Source organism: Montipora capricornis, chromosome 12 (assembly GCF_036669925.1).
Source record: "Montipora capricornis isolate CH-2021 chromosome 12, ASM3666992v2, whole genome shotgun sequence".
NCBI classification, from domain to species: domain Eukaryota; kingdom Metazoa; phylum Cnidaria; class Anthozoa; order Scleractinia; family Acroporidae; genus Montipora; species Montipora capricornis.
Window position 1 is genome coordinate 37,232,053 of NC_090894.1, and position 24,088 is coordinate 37,256,140.

Below are 24,088 nucleotides of genomic sequence, written 5' to 3' on the forward strand. Positions count from 1 at the left end.
ACCGGGATCAATTTCAGGAATTTGTTTAGGTGCCTTTGAACCGTCAAAGTCACGTAAGGGATAATGGTGAATTTTAGCTCTAGCAAGTACGAAATAGCACTTTCAAACAAAAGATGCAAGAATAATAATCCCGTGATGATGCAAATCTGGCTACGTTTTCAAGACAACGCACGCGTCGTGACAATTTTTCACCTGGCAAACAGGACTGGACCGTTTATATGGGCAGCTCAGACCGGGACCTCGGCAAGCGGGCTAGCCAGCCTTCCCATATAAACGAACCGAGCTTTTACTGAAGAATATTGGTCTTGGCTGAGATCTTGGCAAAGCGGGCCAACCCGCCTAACTGGGCTGGTCGTCTCACATAAACAGGCCCTTAAAGATTTCGACACATGTGAAAACTAAGTTGCGATTTTTTAATGTTCCGTTTAATTCAGAAGAGCTCATCTTTTCAACTGGGCAAAGTTCTTGAGCACAGCGCCGTCAAGGGGAATTTCAACACAAACAAGCTGATAAAATCTACAAAACATCGGTACCGGATTCGTAGTATCTTCTTGCAAAGACAAGAGCTTGGAGCTTTCCACACGTTGGTCAGAGAACTTCGCATTTCTGTGAGCTTGCGTGACGATCTCCGTACACGTGAAAGGAGTGATTTTGATTTAAGACATTTAATAATTTAAATATATCTGTTAATTTAACAAAAACGTAACCAAACAGTTTTCAAAAATAGAAGAACCGTAGCCAGGGTAAAACATATTAAAAAATTATAAAAAACGTTCACTGGCTATATACAGTTAAAAACTTTCGAGCTTTCGGCTGTCAGGCTACATACAGCCTTCAATGGCCATTGAAGGCTGTAGCCTGACAGCCGAAAGCTCGAAAGTTTTTAACTGTATATAGCCAGTGAACGTTTTTTATAATTTTTCAAACAGTTTTCATTCTCTTTTCATCAGGAAAATTAAGAAAGGATCGCAGATCGCAAATCGCAAGTAATCGACGACAATCGCAAACGTGGTCGTTTCCATATAATCGCGACGATCACAGAGCCGACCGTGGTTACACATTTCGGTCAGCGGAAATGTGAAATAAACATGTGCAGTTACCGTCGAAGACGTGTAGCAACAACATGGAGGATATTGAAGAGGGACTTCTGCTTCAAGCGAACTTATTTCTTTTGTCTGTACTGAAGCGTCGCCAGCTCCAAGGCCGTCGAAAACATCGGTACCGGATTCTTAGTATATTCTTACAAAGACATGAGCTTGGAGCTTTCCACACGTTGGTCAGAGAACTTCGCATTTCTGACAGAGAATACTTGAGCTTAATTCTTATGCGCAATTTTCTTTTTACATGGTAGTACTTACTTGAATAGTAGTTTTTCTAAATATTTACACAATAATTATTATAAACAACTAACCCAAGGAATGTACTAAATAATACTCAAAATCAGACTCATTATAGTGGTACAGTTTGTTCACACTCATTCAATTCTTATAATTTTGTTGTTCTCTTATAGAAATATGAGAATGTCTCCTGAACGGTTTGACCATTTGTTTGTTGTCCTTGGTTGCCCCCTTTATAACAAAGGAGCAATGCCGTTCAAGAACACCAGTATCTGCCAGTGAAAGGCTTTGCCTGTGTTTGAGATACCTGGCTACAGGAGAGACACAGCAATCACTTTCCTTCTCATTCCGAATAGGAAGAGCAACTGTGTCAAAGATTCTTAAGGAGACCTGCCATACAATTTGGGAGTGTTTACAAGGAGAGTTCCTCAAGGCTGGTCAAGAGTGGTCAAAAATTGCAGAAGACACAGAGTGGAATTTTCCAAACTGTCTTGGTACCTTGGATGGGAAGCATATCTTTATGGAATGCCCCAAGAATGGTGGATCTGCCTTTTACCATTACAACTGAGAATTTCCACAGCATTGTTTTTCTGGCAGTATGTGATGCCAAGTACTGTTTTACTTTAGTTGATGTTGGAAGCTATGGAAGGGAAAATGATGCTGCCATTCCTTCAGAGTCTACCTTTGGAAAACTCTTTGAGGGTAGTCCTTCAGGGTTAAACATACCATCACCGAGACAGGTGGGCAAGTTAAGGTTGCCCTACGTCTTGATTGGTGATGAGATTTTTCCATTAAAACCATTGTTACGTGCTGGAATAACCACGAGATGTCTGGGAACAAGACAGAAGTGAAAAGAGCTCCCGAGTACGATATAAGGCACGCAACAAAAGTGTGACAAAGAGCAGTTACCCTTTTAAACTATCATTTAATTAGTTATACACTGTTGCAGTTACTTTGGTTAAAGATTAAGTTAAGCAGTTTGTAAAGCAGGCTTACTGTCTTTCATGGCCATTCAGGTATTGATCTTGATTAACGTTGAAATCCAAGTTCCACCGACTGTAGACAACAATGCTTGACTTTCATGATTCACTGGATTCTTTCCACTTACTGGACTTTCTGTGTAGACAAACTCTTACGGACGACTTCATATTGGACTCTGAACTCTTTGTCTTCTTTCAGTTTTGGTTATCGTCTCTTTCTTCTCTCCAGATATAGCAAGCCTGGTCAAAGGTTATAGCTCCACCATAGTTATCGCAGTTGATTGTAGCTTCCTCACAGTACAACATCCATAGCATAAGTTCAATCACAACCAGCCATGAGGCCAAATTAGGAGAGAGTCCTTTCTATTACCTTTTCTACTACCTTTAAGCATCCAGAATGCTCTGTTGCTATTTATAGTGTATTACAAGGTTTACTATTTGTAGAAACTGCTAAGTCACATCAAAGAAATTTCTGGAATATTACAGATTGTAAGACAATTCTAGAAAAGTCTGGAATTGCATGACAGATAAACTAAAAGTAATTCTGATTCTCATAACACCGTGGCCCATGAAACAATTTCCTGAAAGAAACTTGAATGAACCACAGAGAGTGTACAACTAAGGGCTCTCTAGAGCACGTAGAACAATAGACCATTTTACAGTTGTTTGCTTAGTTACATAGCCTTTGAATGAATGCGAGGCTGGAGTTGACCTTGCTTTGATAGAAACCTCATTGCTTTTGTTATGTTAATGATATTATGCAATCATGCTACAAACTCAAGACTACACTTTCTTCGGTGACATCTTTGGCAAAATTGTCACTCGCCGGAAGCGAAGAGCTCTCCTGTAAATCATGGTCCGGTGATTATGATCTAAGGTTGGTGACTGACGGCCTGTGTGCAATGTGTTGGTTAAGCCACTCCAGATTTAGAAACTCTCTGGGCACTGCATCTCTCCCTGCTCCGGAAAGTATCATTTTCACTCGCGTGAGATTGCGACCATACGCTGTTCTTATATTGCGAAATTTGGCCTCTGATTCTTATCACCGAGATTTTTCCAACTGTTGGCTTTTTTTTCTGTCTTTAAAATCCGTGGTGTTGCGATTGTAAAGGCATTCATTCCGCGCAACTTCTGCCATAAAGTCATCACGGTTAATTATTCACATTGTTGACAACGAAATGTACGAGCATTCAATCATGGGATTGAATTCATGGTATTATGGGATACATTACAATCCAGAACTTTGGTTTCCATGACCTCATGATCGCAATAGGTCAATTCCGAGTTGATGTCTGCCTCCATTTCAAAGCAAGTCTAAGTGCGAAGTTTTTCTTCTGAAAACTAGTTTTCATTCATATGTAAAGTAGAACTAATCACGAAAACTTCACACTTAGATTCGCTTTGAAAAACTCGGAAATGGCCTATTGATCGCAGGAGATAGAACATGGTTCTATCTTCTATGATCGTTTGCGATCGTCTGCGATTAAGATCGCAAACGATCGCAAATGTGTGTTTTCATATGATCGCAAACGATCGCAAAACGTTTTGCGATCTGCGATCATATGGAGACCAGGCTTTTAATAGTCCCACGGATTTTCCGCTATTCTCCTGGATCGAGTAAATGCTTTCCCCAAAATTGAATTGCAGATTTCGCTTGGAATTCTGCCGGAAGAATTTATCCTGCCTGGCTTATTATTCTATGCAAGTCTGTTTTCTTTCTTCCCTTAGTCATTTTGCACACAGTACATCCTATACAATCATGTCTTTCCTAAACTCATGCCTCTTTTTACCCTCGCCCTTAAAGGGACTGCGAAGTTCAAATTCAGATCAATCTTTTTCGTTATTTCCTGCTGTCATTCACTAAAGCGGCTTCATGGTCCCATATAGCGATACGATTGGCTGATTTCAATCCACTTTATCAGTTTCTGTATATGGTTGGTGCCACTGAAACAAGGAACGGCTCATTAAAAGTTGAACTTCTGAGGCCGCAAATTAATGAAAGGGAGCAATTAAACAGCAATCATTTTTTTTGGAACGTTCAATCGGCCCGAGTTAAGACAACCGTTACTTGCCTTACATAATAAATTTGAACACTCTGAAGTTCAAATCTCAACCAACGGCAGATGGATATAGGATAGGATATAGCTGGGTTTGAAGTGTATAGCCACGTTTTAATTTTTGCATATATTTGTAAACTTGCAGAAAAAAATTGAAAAAGAATGTATGAAAATAAAAACAGGCACGTTTTAGGAGGGGGACATTAGGGTCTGCGGAAATGCCGTATTTTTGGCGCAGTATTTCGGAAATTGCAGTCCGAGGATTTCGTTGTTGCGGCATGATCAAATCCTACGGTAAGCGGTTTACACTGGACAATCCTGGACAAGCCGGTTACTTTTACGTCATAAGAATCTGCCGAAAATCGTAGCATACCGGGTACAGACGGTAGCGATGCACATGAAGAATTTGTGGATGAGTTCGATAAAAGCAGCGATGAGGAGGTAGAAGCAGAATTTGATGACTAGAGTGCGCAAGTGCCCCAGGAGGAAATTGGATGCTCTGCACCCCAATGTCCCCCTCTTTTAGTCTAGCCATATTATCTACAGAGAAGTGATTGAAAGCTTGGACCACACTTTATCTTCACCAATCAAATTCTGCAGATTTAAAAACCTAAGACGGCTCATGGGACACCGCAGCCTTCCGCAGATGGATTGCTAGATAACCCAATGTATATCCACATAGGCAGTAGAAACTTGAAGCCACAAACAGACAGTGAATTTCAAGGAGACGTCTTTTAGAGCCAAATTTATGGAGGTATATGTATGACAAAATTCAATGATCAGCATTTGAATATAAATCGTCCAAATCATGAATGAACAATCCAAAGCTGAATGGCAACAAGCCGATTCTGCAAATGGCAATCACGGGAAGAGGCATAACGCAGAGAGGTATAACGCAAATAGTCATAACGCAAATAGGCATAACCCAAGTGAGCATCACGAAAAAAGGCATGACGCAAAGACGCATAACGCAAAGACGCATATCGCAATTGGCCATAGCGCAAAAAGGATAACTAAATGAGGCATAACTTAAACAGGAAGAAAAAGTTCGATAGCGATTATATGTTCTTTCCCTTGAACAATCAATTGACGTTTTTACAGCTGAAATTATTTACGGAGTACACAGCTAGTCTCCCTTCTTCAAAGGGCCTTTGCGTTATGGCTATTTTACGTTATGCCTTTTTGCGTTATGAATATTTGCGTTATGCTTTACTACGTCATGCATTTCTGCGTTATGCCTCTGCGCTATTCCTCTTTACGTTATGGCTATTTGCGTTATGCCTTTTTGCGTTATGGCTGTTTGCGTTATGCCTCTTTCCGTGATGGCCATTTGTAGAATCCGCTTGTTGCCATTCAGCTTTGGATTGATGCATTCATGATTTGGACGATTTAATTTCAAATACTGGTCATTGAATGCCTCCATACAAATTTCAAGTACTTTCTTCATTTCAATGTCCATCTGAGTGTTAGCCCTAGTAATGGAAATGAGCCCACACAAGGACAGCGGCCAAAAAGCCCAAAAACCCCGACCGGGGTGGGAATTGAACCGGCGACCTCCGGATGAGGACACCGTTTCTCTACCGACTGTTCTACAAAGGTCAGACACGGGCAAACCAGAAGGGCTACTTTTCTCAAACATTAGCCGCGTGCAACTTATATTTCAACAGAGATATCTCTATTAGAGTGTAACATTACGTGCCATTTTTGTTCCATATCATCCATCCTTCCGAGCGTTAGCCCTAAATTGAAGCAATAGAGGACGTTTTCCATGTTTACATAGGAATGAAGGAAAATTCTTGATTGAAACAGATTTTCTTGATACACGCTCATATTTCCTACCAGCCAATCAAAACGCGCGTCTGACAACATATAACCAATCAAATTCGTGTGATGTCACAGCCGTGTTTCCATACTCTTATCTAAACACAGCTATTGACCAATGAGTGTGCGCGTACTATCCTGATTATTTTATAAATGGAAATGGAACACAGAGGGACAGAGAAGAAGTTTGACAAGGTGTTCGCTCCGTTTTCCAAACGGCGAATTTGACCGTAACCAGCTGGTCTAGCAAAGAACGCGGCTCAACTGATAATTACACAAGGCAACACAAAAGAAAGGATACACACATCACACTCTAAAGTTAATTTATTTTACACTTTAATGTCGATTACTACACGTCCTTCGTATAATTCATTTATTTTTAATAATTTAACCCCCTGAAAAGAGCTCAAAAATCCTCTATGCTGTTGTACGTATCACTTATTAGGTTTCCACTTGAATTTAAAAGTAAACCCGACCGAGTTAATCTGAGTCCTGAACTACAAATCCGTCGCTATGGGCTGCTTCCCCTTCACCCTACCATGATCTTTTCCCCCCAAGTTTGTTCGATCGACCTTCTGTTTTTCTGGTTCAAATCAAAACAGCATTTATTTAGTTCAATAGATAAGGGAGATTTTACACCTTTGTTCACCAAAAACTGCGCCAACAGTGCAAGATTGGTCTATGACAAAATCCGTGACATCGAATAAATAGTAATGACGTCATACGGCCTTGTGTTTTACACTTTCGCCCAAATATTTTCTAAATTGAAACGCACACGATTCCGATCGCCGATAACTAATTGACCTTTTGCACATAGGCACATAGGCACATAGGCTAGAAAACAGTCGCCTTTTTTGCTTCGACGAGGTTTAACCGACTCTTGAGAAGGTGAAATGAATGGGAAGTCTTGCAAAGTTGGTCTCTGCTTTCTGGTGATTAGTCAGGACATCATCCCTCTGTATGCGAGGGGAGGAGGTTTACCTTAAAGATATATCTGCGTGGTTCAATGAACATAGGTTGACCACAAAGTATTTAAATAGGGAAGACCTTAGTTGTCGTCAGATAACAATCTGCTGTCGGTAGTGCAGGAAATTGCATCAGAAAGAGACTTAACAGAGGATTATTAGAGCGCGTAAGCTTCGCGTTTGCAGTCGGAAAACTTCAAGAGTCGTTTTACTTGAAATTAGTTCTTACTTTTTAGCACTTGCTCGATTACTGTGAATAATTGGCAAAAAAATGACTTGAAATCAAAACATTTCCCTCAACTTTTGGCAAAGAGCGAATTTCTATGTCCGAAGTTTGCCATTATCTGTAAACGCAAACCTTAATCACGATAGACCTAATCGGCTAACTCAATGATGCACCCAATTCAAACCCTTTGGGAATAAAACGTTTTGTTCCAAGTATTTCCATATCATTTAAATATGAATACTACATTATCATGCAAGTACAATTCACATAGAATCTTAATCCCGGAAGATTTGAATTGGGTACAACATTGAGTTGGCCGTTTAGGTCTATAAGCAATACAATGATTGAATCACGACACTGAACCGATAAACTATCTTTTAGGTTACAAAACACAAGTCAAAGGTCACAGGTCACAGGTCATTGCTTTACCAATACAGAAAAAATCCAATTTAAGTATGCAACTTTCTGATAAAAAGCCCATAAATAAGTTCTCTAAATATTATCTTAACATATGATGAAATCTGGTATTCTCAGTACATGTATGCAGTAGGGGGAACAAACAAGACGGAAAGCGATATGCCCTGGTTTGTTAACAAGTTTGCAGGCAAATAAAGACTCTCCAAAGCAGACAACTTAAACACGAAGACGCTCAATAAAAGTTGTGGTGACTGAGTTGTCAGTCAACCGTGGTCGCATACAGAGCTCTGTGATAATTTGTGCAATAAAAAAGCCTCTGATGGCAATTTGTCCATAATATGTTATGAGATGTTATCTGTTGTTCTTTTTTTTAATGCCCCGCCCCTTCGTCTCGCGCTGGAAATATCTTTTAGGGGTTCCGTCTCTTTGTTGCTATTTGTTGATCGCAATCTTGGATAATCGATGGATATTGGAGCAGGGAATGGGCGGCGCTTCCACAAAGGAGGTGCCACTTTTTGAAGTAACACTTCTTGGTTGGAAGACGCGTTCTTAGAAGTTTACTTGATCACAAGCCTTCAGAAGATTTTTCCTTGTCAAGTCATGAATTCTCGTACTAATTTTCAATAAGGAGAAAAAGCGAAGTTAGACTTGAGTGTCAGTAAAAGTTGCTTAAAGCACGCCCTGCGGCATTTCGTAAAGTACATGCAAATTCCGCTAGCGGATCTGGACTGGGGGATCCAAATCCGCTGTGACACCGGGTGCGATTCCCACACTTGGCGTCATACGTGTGTTGAGTTTGTTGGTTCTCTTTTCTGCTGCGAGAGGTTTTTCTCCGGGTACATTAGTTCATTAGTGTCCCCAATTAGTTCTGTACTGCTAAATTCACTGACACTGAAATAAAGTTATTATTATTATTATTATTATTATCATCATCATCATCATCATCATCATCATCATTAATCAGTCCTGCTTGAAAGAATTTGAACAAAAACAGAGTGTGAAGAAACCCCTTTCATAGCGTATCTTTGTGGTTAAGCAAGTTGATGAATCCGTGAGTAATTTGACCGCAAATGGACGTCTTGAAAGTGATGACCTTAAGACGGCAACATTAAGTTAAAGATTGCTACTTCCAGGACCGGTTTGAATATCGATCTTACATAATCATTTGATTTGACATGATCACTTTTAGAATATAAAATTTGTGCTTGACGCTGTCTCTTGTTAACGTCAGAAACAATGTTAATACAACTTCAAAGACGTTTCGACCAAACAAAAAAAGCCAACTGAGTGACAGCTTTCTAACGGAAAACGGAAAAAACTTTGTGTACTATGGACAGACTGACAGTGCCTTGAAAACAAGGTTAAAAGAACAAAAAAGGGCGGTTCGAGATGGAGACAACAATTCCAAAGTTGCGCAACACGCGAACCAATTTGTCCATAGTATAGACTTCGATCATGCGACAATTGCAGACAAGGCTCGTAATTTTCACGAGAGACTTGCGACAAAATCGTATCGTGTAAATCGGCCCTTACACGATACGATTTTGTCGCATGCAACAAGCTCACGACAGGCCTACGACATGACTTACGATTGTCGCAGCGTTTTAAAACATGTTTCAAAATGCTACGACATTTTTTCTGACGTACACAACAATCGTAAATCACGTCGTGGGCCTGTCGTAAGCCGTTGTCGCATGCGACAAAATCGTACCGTGTAAATCGGCCCATAGAAAGGCGTCACTCAGTTGGCTTTTTTAAAATACCGTTGAAGGCCGAAGTTGTTTGGTCGAAACGTCTTTGAGGTTTTATTAACGTTGCTTCTAACGTTACCAAGAGTCAGTGTCAAGAACAAATTTTATATTCTGATATCCATCCCTGACTGCAATTTTAGTATGGCCACTTTTCTTACTCAGTTTCTTTCCAGAAAAATCTTATTCTTTCAGCTTAATTTCCCTACTGCACACATCTTTAAACACCTTATAAACCAGTGAAAGTTCAGGAATTAAGAAGTAGCTAACGTTGATTTAATCTCAGGCAGGTACAAATGTCGGACTGGATCAACTCGGATCACTCGGCTCACCTCGGATCGACGTAAAAAACGATAAGGCCTCGTGAAATCATCCTAGCCCTAATCTGTAAGCTAACCTTGGTGAAATCGGCGCAAACGTCGAATAGTTTTGGCTTACAAAACCGTTTTTCTCTTCATCCGAGGTGAGCGATCCGAGTTGATCCGGTCCGACTTTTGTACCTGCCCTTTTAATCTCTCTTTGAAATATATTTACTTTGTACTTCTTGTATGAAGAAACCAGTGTCAATGTGTAACGCCAAAGCCATCAAGCAAACGACCTTTCACGCATGTCATATCTGCGTTGAGAGTTTGTATTGGGGAGGGGAACTCCAATAGAATGACAGGGGGGGTGGGGGGGGTGGGTTCTTTTAGGTTGGGGTGGCATCAAAGAGAGGCGCTCAAACGGCAGGCGCTTCTCGTCATCATAAGTAATAGTCCCTTGAGAACCTTCTCTTTGGTGCCACAAAAATCTTTAGCAAAATTAATTGCCAACGAGTCAGGCCTTCTGAAGACAGAAGGCCTGGCGAGGCGGCAGCTTATAGAGCCGCGAGAAGATTTTTAGGCGGACGAAATCTCAGAAGCGCTTCAAATTTGAGTGTAATGTAGACCAAAAGCTGTAATGTAGACCAAAGCGATGAAATGTTGACCGTAGCGATAACCAATGAGAGTTAAGCACGAGTACGCCGCGTGATGTTTGCAGCCGCCAGATCACGCAAGCTTGGCTCGTTGGTACTTTAGCGACAGCTATAACTAGTATATATTATTATTTTCATTTTATTCGTTGTTTCGGAATAAGTACACTGTACCTCTCAGGATGATACCCATAACATGAGATTGTGCAATTTAATGATAAGTTACAGCTGTTCCCTGTAATTTTTACAGCACCCACACCACTCCCATCTCCACTGGGTAAGTGAGATATAACACTTGAGTTATTGAGTGACTGCCAATAGTGACCATATAACACTGAGGTATTTCATACCTGCGTGGAAAATGACTGGTTAAGGAGGAACAATACTGATGATTATCGTTAAAAATAATCTCTTAATAGAGGAATGAAATAAATAACACAAGGTTTCTGTAATTTTAAATGTGCTTGAAAGTATTTGTCCCTTGAAGTCAAACAAATTATATCTTGTAGTTTTTAATAGCCCGATTCTATGATTTTTGATTATTTGAGAATATTTTTGCTTCAGTAAATCAATGTGTCACATTGAGGAAAGAGGAAAGACATGCTGAGCTGTACGATATTGTGACTTGTACCACAAAACCACAAAATGGGAATTGATTTGAACCATTTCAGCTGTTATGCACTGTTTTCATAAATAACAAGAGCAAAAACAAATTACTGATTAGTTAGATGACCACAAATCTAAATTGAAGAAGATATATTTTTTAAGCAACTTTTTTGAAGAGCTGACTTTCAAATTTATGCCATTAATGACTGATTCAGCCTATGGTTTACAGAAAATTGCCATGCCTTTAGCACTGAAGTTGTCCAAAAATTTAAACAAGTATGATTGAAGTAATGAAATTTTCTTTTAGTTTCAAATATATAGTTCTTACACTTTCAACAGTAAATAAATTATTCTTTACAACTCTAGTAACTTCAGGTCCCTTTAATAAGTAAAAAAATACTATATATTGTGCCAATGAACAAAAGCATCTTTCTTCATAAGTAGCTGCTCCCTGTGGTGGGAGCTCAACACACGTGTGCTATCAAGATACTTTTGTTTCAAAAAGCAAGTACTTGCAGGTAACCGTAAGTGATGGATAATAATTTTGTTCCAGGTACTGACATTCCTTTTTTTTTACAATAAATAAGATCTTACACCATTGCTTTGAATTTAACGTCATTATCATATCTTCTTTTATGCTTGTTTTTCTCTTCAACAAGTTTTCACACACAAAATAGTTTTGTTCCCTTCGTTTCAGATTCATCTCAAGCCTTTAGATACTACACGTTCTAATATTTAAATATGCCCCTTCTATGCACTCTGTGGGATAAGTTGAAGAACTGAATATATTATCTCCTCATAAATTAATTTTAAGATAAACGATAAATAACATTCTCGTGAAGAATGAAATAAATAACCATTTTATCCAATAAATAAATAAATAAATAAATAAATAATTTCAATTTAGCTAATCATTTGAATGTACAATACAGTTATTAAATTTATCATTATTACCATTATTATTATTATCAAATGCAAATCCTTTACCCAAATTAGATGATCAGGATTGATGTGTGTTACAAAAATCCACTTCTTATTGCTAAAAGGCCACTTCATCCAGCTGTGCCCTGTTAATCTACCAATATTACCTTTTTGTCTGGAAAGACATAACACAAAATTACGTATCTTTTTTGGGAATAATAACATACCAGTACTTTAACATGACCATTTACAAATCTACATACTGGTAACCCATGGATAAATTCTAATTACGGTAGTCATCAAAAGATACACCAACTTTCCTACATGTAATTTACATTAAATTTGTTAACTAACTACCGTCAACTGCGTAGAATATAGCTCAAACCTACAGCATCATCTGCAATTAGGATCTTTTAGGATCTTTGTTGACAAAAAGCCAGAATTTGAGTGAGCACAACGGAAGAAATAGAGCATTTATATATAAAGATATGCCCATTCTCCTTTGAGTACATCAGGTAGATACTGTAGGAGAGGGTACAGTAAATAATAACAGTATTTTAGACACGCTTGCTGCATTTTAAAGTTTTAAAGAAAACATAGTCACATAATACTGTAACTGTGTGAACTACATATATTGTAGCAACTGATTGTAAATAATTAGTTTGCATAGAGACGGATAACTCTGACTCACGTTACATAGAAAACTAAGTACTGGTAATTACTTAACTTCCGAGGGCATATCTTCCTTCAGAGAGAACATCAATGCCAGGTAACTGGGACACCAGAAACATTAAATCCTCTTCCATAAAGAAATCAAAATGTAATCTTGAGCCTAAAAATACAAGTGAAAAGTGTTGACCTATGTATGACTATTGTTATTCTCACTGACATAAATGCAGTCAATCCACAAAAACCACAAAAACTAATCTAGGGGAATATATTCTGTACGCAGGAAAAACAAAGGCAGTCACAAAAAAAACCTCTTCAAAAACTAAAACTCATCTATAATTCATGAGGCTAACAGCCTCTCAAAACATTGACATTATGTCACTCGTATAAGCTTTAAACCTGATTAGAATTCTATACAATATAAAGAATGGTAATGAGGCCTGGCTTGTTTTTATTGTATGCTAATTAACAATTATTCTTTGAAATCGAGGTGAATAGTGGTAGAATATTTACCGAGCCGCAAAGCGGTGAGGTAAATATTCTGCTACTTTTCATCGAGATTGAAAAGAATAATTATTTTAGTATATACTCACGAAGTGATCTCAACAACAATTTCAGAAAAAACCATCCAAAGTCAATTTAATTGGCATCTCAATTCATGCGTGGAAAACGTGCCAGCGGCACAAAGCACTCCGTAGGGAGTGAATAATGCTCAATTACTCCAAGATAGCGAACCAATCAGATTGCTTGAAACACCAAGATCACTGAGTGAATACATGTATATACTAATAATAATTATCTTCCTCTGTCATTTAAACCTTTGTTTGGACTCCCGGGGGACACGCTTTTTGTGGCCTTTCCAAAAACTTGCAGCATGTGTTTTATCAGGTCTAAAAACACTTGGCTATGCCTCATGTTTTTAAACCTGATAAAACACTGCTGATCGTTTTTAAAACATTACATAAACTATAATTGCAAATCAAAGAGATCTTATCAACTTGTTTGGACAGATTGTGGCAGTGAGATCTCTTAAGTAGCCTGCACATATGATGATGATGATGATGATGATGATGATGATGATAATAAGAACAACAACAACAACAACAACAATAATAATAAAAATAATAATAATAGTAACAATAACAATAACAATAACAACAGCAACAACAACAACAACAACAACAACAATAATAATAATATAATAGTAATAATCAAAACGATGGTCAAAAGCAAAAAGATAAACCGTGGTAGTTACAGCTGCATCTGACACCTGGTTTCCATGCAGTCTATTAATTCAAAACAGGGGGTGCCGACTACATTTGAAAGTGAAGGGGAGGGGGGGGCTAGGTGGTTTTAATATGCATCACAGAAGTGTAAGGGAAGGGGGGAAGGATTTAGGAGTAAACAGCCCTGTAGAAAAAGAGTGGGGGGCAGGCAGCTATAGCCCCCCTGGGCCCTCCCTCTCTACAGCCCCAGCAATAGTGTGTCTTTTATATATAGAGAGTTATCTGTAAAACTTGCCAAAAGAACTGAAAAGAAAGGGTAAAAAAAGTCATCTGCTTACATACAGGTGAATGATTGACTCTCATCTTGAATTAGAAGGGTTTGTAGACACATATCGGTCATGACCATGCCAAACAAGATGCCTGGAAGCTACTGTTTGATGAAAAATTACCACTGTAGTTTATGGACTATTCCATGAAATTGATAAAAATGAACTTTACAGGAAATAACATGGGTGCATTGTTGACTGATACAAGCACACAAGGTTTTAGAAGCTACTAAATTCATTTTGCTTGAATAATACTATGTGTGTAAAGGTCCTCAACTAAGAAAGATCGAATGTTTGAGAAAGTTGAAGCACATCAATCCTTTGTACTTGGAGGCATACTATTCATGTTAATTTGTACTACGAACGAATGAATATTATAGCTGCTAAAAATGCCACGGGGCACAAAAATCTTTCATCCAGCTGTTGTTGATCATGATCGGCAGGTACAAAACACAGGTCTCAGGTCACAGGTCTCATTCACAGGTGTCTGTTTTACCAATGAATACAGAAACAAGCCTAAACATTCAATAAAGCTAACCTTAGACCTAATTAGACCAAAACAAGAGTTTTTAGGCTTAGCTAATCTCAAGCAGGGAGCAGTATACAACATGAAATTTCTTGTCCTTTTTAAAGCTACAGCAAATCGGCTTCAAGAACAATATTTTCCCATTGAATTGGATATAGATTTCAAATGTAAAGAACAAATTAATTTGCCGTCAATAATACTAATATTCCTGTCTCCACCATCCCATCTAATCCCCCCTCTCTCACCACCAAGCCATATTCCAACATTAAATTCTATTTAATGGACAAAAATACAAAAGAGTGTATTTGAAAAAAAAAATCACAATTTTGGACAATTTTGTGGGAAAATAAAGACAGCTGAAATAAAAGAAAGAAAATTCCTTTTCAGCCATATTGTTTCTATGGTTACACCTGTTCTGACCACTTTATGAAGATGCTGCCATTTTAGCATTTGCTGCCTACATAATTTTATTCTGAAATTTATTACCTACATGTATAATATTGTAAATCTTGAGCTACCAGTACTAGGATTAATACTTAGCAATGGTAATGATAATTTAGAATTAGAATAATAACAAATTATTTCAAAATTCTTGCAGTCTTCTCTACCCTGGTAAAATGTTGATTCTCAAAGAGAGACAAATTTATCAATAATTTCAGAAGAATGAAACAAGACAACACTAAAATTAAACTGCGTCTCTTAGTATTAGTAAATATAACATTAATAAAATGGCTAGAAACAAAAAGGTTGATCACTATTTTGTATGGGAGGCTTTAAGAAGCAAACAATAAATTTGGCTTGAAAAAACAATCTACTGTATGACTCACCCTGCTCTTTATGACAAGTACAGTGACTGAAGTTGGTCTTCAAATTCTGTTTTCCTTGACAACTTTTTCAACTGATCACAGTCAAGGTTTACACCCTGATGGAGTTTCTTTTCCATCTCACTTATTGCAGCCAATTTCTTTTTCACTTTTCTGATTTGTTTCTCAGTTTCACTCTTTCTGATATTACTTTTGATCATGGTACAATGGTTTTCCTGGTTATCGCTTTTAGCATCTCCACACTGCATTTTGTCTGATACTTCACCAATGTAAACAAATTGCTGTTTTCCCTTGGTATCTTCTACTTCAGAGCTGCTGTGACCCAGCTTTGGGGAAAGCAGCTCTTGTTTTGTACTATCACATCCATTTTTCATCCACGTACGGTGAGATTTTGATGTGTCATCATTGTGACTTGCAATGCCATTCAGCTTGTCAAGATGACAGCTATTCTCGATGACACCATCCTCTGATTGATTGAAACCATTAATATAACTTTGGTTATGGTGGTTGACATGATTGTTAGAATCGTAGCTTTCATTGTTGTGGTAGCGAGAGTGGAAATGGTAGTGATTTCGACGTTTGAAGTAGGGTCGATGGTAATTGGCTCGAGTTGCAGGGTACATATTGTAGTCATACACATGATCTTGTGTGTGAAGGAAACTTCCTGGGCCAGGAGACTTACTCTGAAATCCATATGATCCTGAGTAAGGTGCTTGAGCTGACACTGCTGGGATGATATGATATGTGTTAGAGAAGGATAAGTAAGCTGGTTGCACACTGGGAGAGTGAAAGCCATTGGGGGTATGATACAGAGTAGGATGGTAATTGTAGCCATTGGGGGGCCACTGTTGAATGGAGCCATAACACTGCTGATTTAACATTTCATATTTTCCGAGCATCTGGTCATTTCTTGGTTGACCAATTAACTTAAGGAAGTCTTCTCTGAGATCTTTGCTTGGTATATATTTTGTATAGTCAAACCTTTCAACAGTTTCCATGGAGTTGTTGGTTCCTGAAGATAAGTCACTTTCCAATTCTTCTAATTGCTTTTCAATTAAGGTATTGTGGGTTGAAGACATCAACCCCTCATTGACCTGAACTGGATCGATTTCTCTGCTATCGTCATAACACCCTTCGTGAAACCCATCATCTGCTGACTGTCTTTCACCGTTTGATACCAAATCTGGATAACTGTGGATGGCGTTCGCATCACTTCCATCTGTTTCGCCAATCAATGAATCGCAACTTCGTATGCCACCCACTAACCGAAGCCCACTCTCACATCCGGTCGAAGCCGTTTCACACGACGTTACACTGTAAGTAGTTGCTGAGGAAAACACTTCGAATAACTGCTTTTTCGGAGTTGCCTCACTAGCCTCAACTTTATTACCATTCTGTAGTCGTATACCGTTCTCTCTTGGATTATCTGGGCATTTTAGGTCGTGATAGTCCATTTCTGTGGCAAAAATCGCATGTTTATCGTTGAAAGGACATATGGCCTTTTCATCGATGGCAACATTTCCTTTGCATTCGATCAACTGCTTTTCCTTTTCGGCGACTGGTAAGCGGTGAGAAGGGTCGCATGGGCAAACAAACGACTGATCTACCTCTTGTACGTCTTGTTCACTTTCAGACATGATCTTTCTTGCGTTATTGTCCCCAGGGAGACAAACTTCGACCAACCTCAGTCAGCTGTTCTCTAACAAAAATCATTCAGCCTACGACTTGGTACTTTTTTATTTGTTCGGCAAGCGCATGCGTATCATAAACCACCTGCTTCCCAACTTTCTCGTTCCCAGTTTTTCTACTCTTTGTTTCGCGTGGTCCACCCACGATTAAAAATTGCACCGCTTCTGGACTTTTCTCGCGTCATATGTTGCCTACACAGTCGCTTTTAAATTTTAATGGAAATAAGTGGTTTGGAAAGCACTGTGAGAAGAAGGCTATATTTAGTATCGAAAGACGTTACATTCATTCAGTTTAGTGTGTTAAACGAAACAAAAACTGTGCTGTTCCGCATTTCCTTTTACGTTTCTGCTAAAATTAATAATAGACAGCAACTGCAAGTAATCGAAAGTACACCGTAAGAGCCTGATTACATGGCGAGTTTCAGCCCGGGCTGAAATATCTCTCCGCCCACCTGGCAGAAATATTTTGTTGCGACTACATGATGAATTTCAGCCAAATTTACTGAGATGCGAAAACACAATTGATGCACATGCTCACGTTCCTTTTTCAGCCCGGGCTGAAATTTCATTTCGATTAGATGGACTTTTAGCGGATTTCTCAGCCCGTTTGGCCGGGCTGAAAATCCTAGTCCGGTTTCAGAAACTGGGCTACGATTTTCAGCCCGAGATGATACCTTCTCCATGCAACCGCCACTTTCGTTTTAAGAGGATTTCTTTCAGAACCCGGGCTGAAATCTCAGCTCAGCTAACCGGATTGAAATTTCAGCCCGGGTTGAAATTCACCATGTCACGGTCAGGCCCTAAGCATGTGCAAAACACATAAGTTCATCTACCAAACTGAAGCCGCAGTAACCGACTTTTCGAGCATATATATATATATATATATATATTTCGTTACTTTGTCTTAAAGATGAGCATACCAGGGCCGTATCCAGAAAATAATTATGACTGAGGCGATGTCCATAGTTAAATTCTCTTCGTAGGTATTTTAGGTGTTTATGATGAGTACATTTTGAAGACAACACTGGAATCACGCTTTATTTAATAAAAAAAATCACGAAAAAATGACTGAGACAAGTGCCTTGGTTTGCCTGATACTGGATACGGCCCTGCATACGGTCATAGCGGCACCCAAAGAACAAACTTTTCAAGCCTTATTAAAAGGGAGATGGATGAACATGGCTAAATGAAATATTTTTTATCCGCTTGAATTTATCTGTTTGGATATAGAAAAAATTAAATTGCCCCGGTTTAAAGACAATAAAATATTCCTTTTAACTAAAACTCTGCTTCCAAAAGGTGGTGGCTGGCTTTTTTGAGTACCAAAATTCGAAAATAAAAACTTTCAAAAATGTATCAGTCTATTATTGGAATAAACTCATTAATATCTGAGTGAATCGGCTATTCCTATGAGGGTTCGTCCTTGCCACACTTGTTCATTTTATTGAATCACTGTCATAGAATTTAGGAAACCAGAACCACTAAAAACGGAAATTAGAACAGAAATTAGAGCAACAGAACGAAAATTGGAGCATGCTCCCATAGGCCATTTCCGACTTCATGTCTGCCTCCTCTTCAAAGCGAGTCTAAGTGCGAAGTCTTTCATTTGAAAATTAGTTTCATTCATATGTAAAGTAGAATTAACTAAAATCACAAAAAAATCTTCTCACTTAGACTCGCTTTGAAGAAGATTACATTTGAAAACGATAACTTTCAAACGATAACCCCACTGTGCGTGCATGACGCATGAGTATTCGCAAGAGAGTATGAAGGTAAGAGAGGTAATCCCTCATATTGGCCCTATTCCCATCGTAATCCCTCTTAAGTTATTTTTAGACCTCCTGCGAGATCCGGTATTCCCACGAGGGTTAACTGATAGCCAATCATATGTCTCCATATTTACCAGTCATTGCGTGGAATTCGCTCAGCTGTCAACATTGGTAAAAATGGGGACATATGATTGGCTATCAGTTAACCCTCACGGGAATACCGGATCTCGCAGGAGATCTAAAAATAACTTAAGAGGGATTACGATGGGAATAGGGCCAATATGAGGGATTACTTCTCTTACCTTCATAATCTCTTGGTATTCGCTCTTATGTTTATTATGAACCCGCAAAATAATAAATTCGTGCCATCTTTGATTAGAATAGTCAGCTGAAGAAATAGCAAAGCTAAAGTTGCTTAAAAACAGGCAATTACAGGGAGTCCTGGGGTGCCCTTGACCCCGCCTCCCCCCTTTGTGACAGTCAGCAACATAATACAAACCATATCTGTGAGACTGGTACAGAGTAATTTTATATCACCTGCAACTTAAAGGGTATTTACATGAGACCGGGACGAACTCAGACCGGTATGAACTTGTACCGGCATGTAATTTTGGCAGCTGTTTTTACATGAAACCCGGACGAGATGCTTGGTGCCTGGTTTCGAGATGAAACGATATGTTTTTTCTAATAAATATATGGCTGACCCAAAAGCATACAGGCTTGAAATTTCCGGACCTGGTCTGAGAATTTCACTTCTCTGTCCAGCAACCGAGACGAAGTCAGACCGGTCTCATGTAAACGCATAAAAAGAAATGTATGGAGGCCGATAAGAACTGATGCCGGTCTGAGTTTGTCCCGGCCTCATGTAAATACCCCCTTGCTTCATGTACTATTGATCTCAGACGTCCGTGGACAAGGACTTTTTTCAGCCCACTTCACGGACCGTTGATTTTAGTCTGCGGTTAAAACATTCTGATCACGAGATAACACTTTTTGTGGCTCTGTGGTTTCGAAAATACAGATCTCGTGACGCTAGTTTCTGTTGCTCTCCCCAAAGAGGAAAGCGCGAAACGATGTTAACGGCGAGTAAAACCGGCCGAAGCTATTATGGGTAACCCAGGAAAAGCCTGGTCTGAGGAAATAAGCAGCAGGTGGAAACTTTTCTTCAGGTATTTTTCTTTTCTCGGCCGTGGGAAGAACGAAGGAATAGCGCCCACGTGATCGGTATAGCCACAAAAAATTATCACGTGATCAGATTTTCTTAACCGCAGACTGAAATCAACGGTCCGTCTGAGATCTATAGTATGCGGCTATTTTGTAGGCTTGTTCCAACCCCCTCCAACCCAACCTGCACTCGCTGCTCACCCGAAATATTGTCAGTTTCACCAAAAACACCGTGGATGACCGGTAAGTACCCTGGGTGTGACAGAATGTAACCCCCCCCCCCCCCTTTGAAAAATCCTAGCTACGCCCCTGAATTAGGCCCAAGTATCAAAGACAAGAAAGTTGAGCGCCTGTCCGCCATCTTTAATGAGTTTATAATATTGCGGAGTGCATTGGAAATGATACTGTGACGTCAGTGTTTTAAAAAAGTTCCGTTTCAGTGATCGTTTTCATCGGATATCTGTGGACAGAAGCCGTATCCGAAGATTTCTCAGTGGCAAGACCTTTTTTTCCCAACTGACCAACAAGGCAGATATTTTTTTCTATCATTCGAAAAGAAGCGCAATAATTTTTTGGAGATTACACTCTGCAGATTTTTTTTTCTTTCCATTTGGGAGTGGGACATACCTCAAAGGAAATGTTTTAAATAAAGAGCATCCTGCATTTCATAGTGGTTTCTTCTTTGTAAAATGTTTACAGTGTATTGCCAGCACTAGCAGACAACATTAAATCCACAATAATTGTTAAAGTCAAAGCCGTTCGTGTGTGTGTGGTGCTGTGAGCTGACCTTTTCAAACATAAAAGCAATGTGACAGATTTCGTTGCACTCCACTGAGGTGTGTAGGACTTGAGACCAGCACCTGGGCTCTTCCTTTCCTTGAGGCCATCATATACCAACCATGCAACATTGAAAAGTATATTACATGTGTAATGCTGGTAAGCATAGAATGTTACTGCATATAGCCGATAACTGAAATGCAAGCAAGAAAAGTAAATGACAATCAAAGCAAAATAAATAACTCTTTTACTTTTACATGTGATAATGAATATTTCTTTTTATTGATTCTGTCAGAAAGTATTGTACATGTATGCATACCGTTTGAAAGGTTTTCCCAGAAATACCATGTTTGAGACCAACTCGCATAGGCATACAGAATGCAGTAAGCAGAACACAAAGACAATTTGTGACATAACAGAAGCAATGCCCTGACAACTTCTGACAGCTCTGGCATGAAATCTTTTTCTACTATATATCGAATGTCTTTTAAACCTACCCTATGCCAAGGAACTGAATACTCTGGAAGATCTTTCTCCCCCAGTACTCGAGTGGTCACCAGGAATTCCACATTAATGACCAAGAATTTGGGTGGTTCATCCGGGAACTGGCAGTTTGCCTGGGTTCTCAGTCCATCACAGTAAGCATGTTGTCCTTTTTAATAACACATTTTTATAGAAATTCACTTTATATTAAAACTCAGAAAAAAGCAAATGTTATATATTTTTTGATTCAATATTCGCTCTTATTTATTGTTTGCAGTTTTTATATTTAGAATCCAAGTGTCATTGTAAGATAGGGAACTAATGAACGTGGAAGTTATTTGTGAGACGGGACCTCCGGCTTATCGTCCTTATCCGAGAAGACTTGAAAGTCTAACCATTTGCGGATGTAATTACAAAGGCAGCACTTTCTCCTCAGTGTTGGTCCGGCCGGAGTCGAACTCACGACCTCCCGCATGGCAGGCTCCCCCAGAAAATTTTGAGATTAATGGTCTCGGAAATGCCATTTCTGACTATTTTCGAAGGAAATTTCAATAAATAAATCCGAAGGAAAATGTAATAGTTACTTGTTTAATTTACCCATCCGCCGAATTTTCTCTGCAGCAAGCTACAACACAAACAGGGGGTTTACAGTACAAGCAAAGGACAAGACGTCGCAAACTCTGTTATAACATCATCATCATATATCCTTATAAAATAACCGGGAACTGGCGAACTGGTGATACTGAAGACTGCTTCGAAGGGTAGAACTTTTTTTTGCTTTCGTCCACTATTACGTTTCTTGCTGTTAAGGCCTAGCCAAACGGGTCCACTGAACATTTTATTGTAACATCATCCATTGTTGAATCGAACAAGTTGCACTCGTTTGGCCACCATGCGGTATGTATGATGTTGGAAGTTGTCGAACGAAGTTTGATTCCCATCAAACATCGTCTTCAACATCATCCAACGTTTCTTTTGTTCTAAGGTGTGATCAACAGCTTGTGTTGCATTCGTTCGGCCATCACATTCAACAGTGTGGCACGCGCGCGTGCGCTGCAATTATCGGTATCCATGGTGATGGTTAATTCGTTGCAACTGTTTCGCGCGTTGCCACGTCAGTTCAAGCTTCAGAATGGTGAATGAGCCAAATCTTGAATATCTAAGCGACGAAAGCTTCAGCATGCAATCTCTCTTCGAACAGATAGCCCTTCTTGTGTTCAAAGATCTCAGGGGCATGGCGCCAATGTATCTGCAGGATCTTTTGCAAGTCAACACCCCGGGTCTTCACAAGGTTCCTCACACCTGCATGGTGCAAGACCTCTGGAGACCGCGCATTTGCTGTTGAAGTTCCCAGATTCTGGAACGGCCGTCCTCTGGCTATAAGAGAGAGTGACTATTGATAATTTTAAAAGGAAGTTTAAAACGCCAACATGGCGAGAGTTTGTTTTCTAAGGATTCTGGGTAGATTTTGGTTCCAGACCCTTGAGTCCAAAATTCTGGATCCAACATGTTGCATTCGTTTTTGACCACCTCGTTCGACACTTTTCAACAGCGTCGAACAATGTTGGATCCATTTGGCCAGGCCTGTATGGGTTAATGAAACGATATTGGAAATACTCACACACGAAAGCTGACCTTAGGCCTAAACAAAAATTTTTAGGCTTAATGTTAGCATTTGTAAACGGTTGGGGTTGTTTCTGTATTGGTAAAAGAATGACCTGTGACCTTGACCTGTGACCTGAGACCTGTGTTTGTACCTGCCCAACTGGTTATACCAACAACATGTCCATGACAATACAAAATAATAATAATAATAATAATAATAATAATAATAATAATAATAATAATAATAATGATGATGATGATGATGATGATGATAATCAAGGAGTTTACTGAGAAGAAGCTTCATAGACGGTTTCTGAGAGAGATGAAAGAAATAGCAAGTGAGAAAGATTGGAATATGCTTCAGACGTGCCATCTAAAGAAGCAGACCGAAGGTCTTCTAATGGCAGCACAGAGTCAATCTCTGAGAACAAAGGTGATCAATGCCAAATTTGACAAGACACAGGAGGACTCACTTTGCAGATTATGCAAAGAGTGATGAAACTGTCAACCATCTTCTGAGCGAATGTCCCAAATTAGCACAGTCTGATTACAAGAGACATGATAATGTTGCAAAAGCAATACACTGGGATCTCTGCAAACAGGTCAACATAGAGAGCGGAGAGAAGTGGTACGTGCATAGCCCGGAAACAGTTGCTGAGAATGAGAACGTGAAGGTCCTATGGGACTTCATCACAATTCAGATGGACAAAATGCTCCCACACAATAGACCAGATATTGCAAAGGTTGATAGGAAGAGGAGAGTGTCAGAAAATTGACATTGCTTGCCCAGGAGATAGTTGCATCCTGCTAAAAGAGGAAAAAAAAACCAACAAGTATTGAGACCTTGCAGTGGAGCTGAAGGCCTTGTGGAAAATGAAGAAAGTGACGGTCACTCTGGTTGTAATAGTAAGAAGAACAACAACATATTAGAAACTTGACCAGCCTTATAGAGTTATATATTACAGTGCAACAATGAGATCCTTTAGTTGGGAAACGTTTTG

The 24,088-nt window shown here is 39.2% G+C and overlaps 1 protein-coding gene and 1 long non-coding RNA gene across 2 annotated transcripts; one reads left to right on the top strand and one right to left on the bottom strand.

Moving 5' to 3' along the window:
* The first annotated feature begins 1,110 nt into the window (after positions 1 to 1,110).
* LOC138026780 (uncharacterized) lies at positions 1,111 to 4,921 on the top strand. Its single transcript, XR_011127347.1, has 2 exons — positions 1,111 to 1,347; positions 1,511 to 4,921. It is a non-coding gene; the product is annotated as an uncharacterized lncRNA (long non-coding RNA).
* A 5,708-nt stretch (positions 4,922 to 10,629) lies between these two features.
* On the bottom strand, positions 10,630 to 17,337 carry LOC138026535 (uncharacterized). The gene is made up of 3 exons (XM_068873922.1): positions 15,605 to 17,337; positions 12,097 to 12,862; positions 10,630 to 10,853 (listed from the first exon to the last, which is right to left on the bottom strand). Exon 1 carries the CDS (start codon positions 17,236 to 17,238, stop codon positions 15,613 to 15,615), a length of 1,626 nt encoding a protein of 541 aa, XP_068730023.1. The 5' UTR covers positions 17,239 to 17,337; the 3' UTR covers positions 10,630 to 10,853; positions 12,097 to 12,862; positions 15,605 to 15,612.
* Positions 17,338 to 24,088: the final 6,751 nt, after the last annotated feature.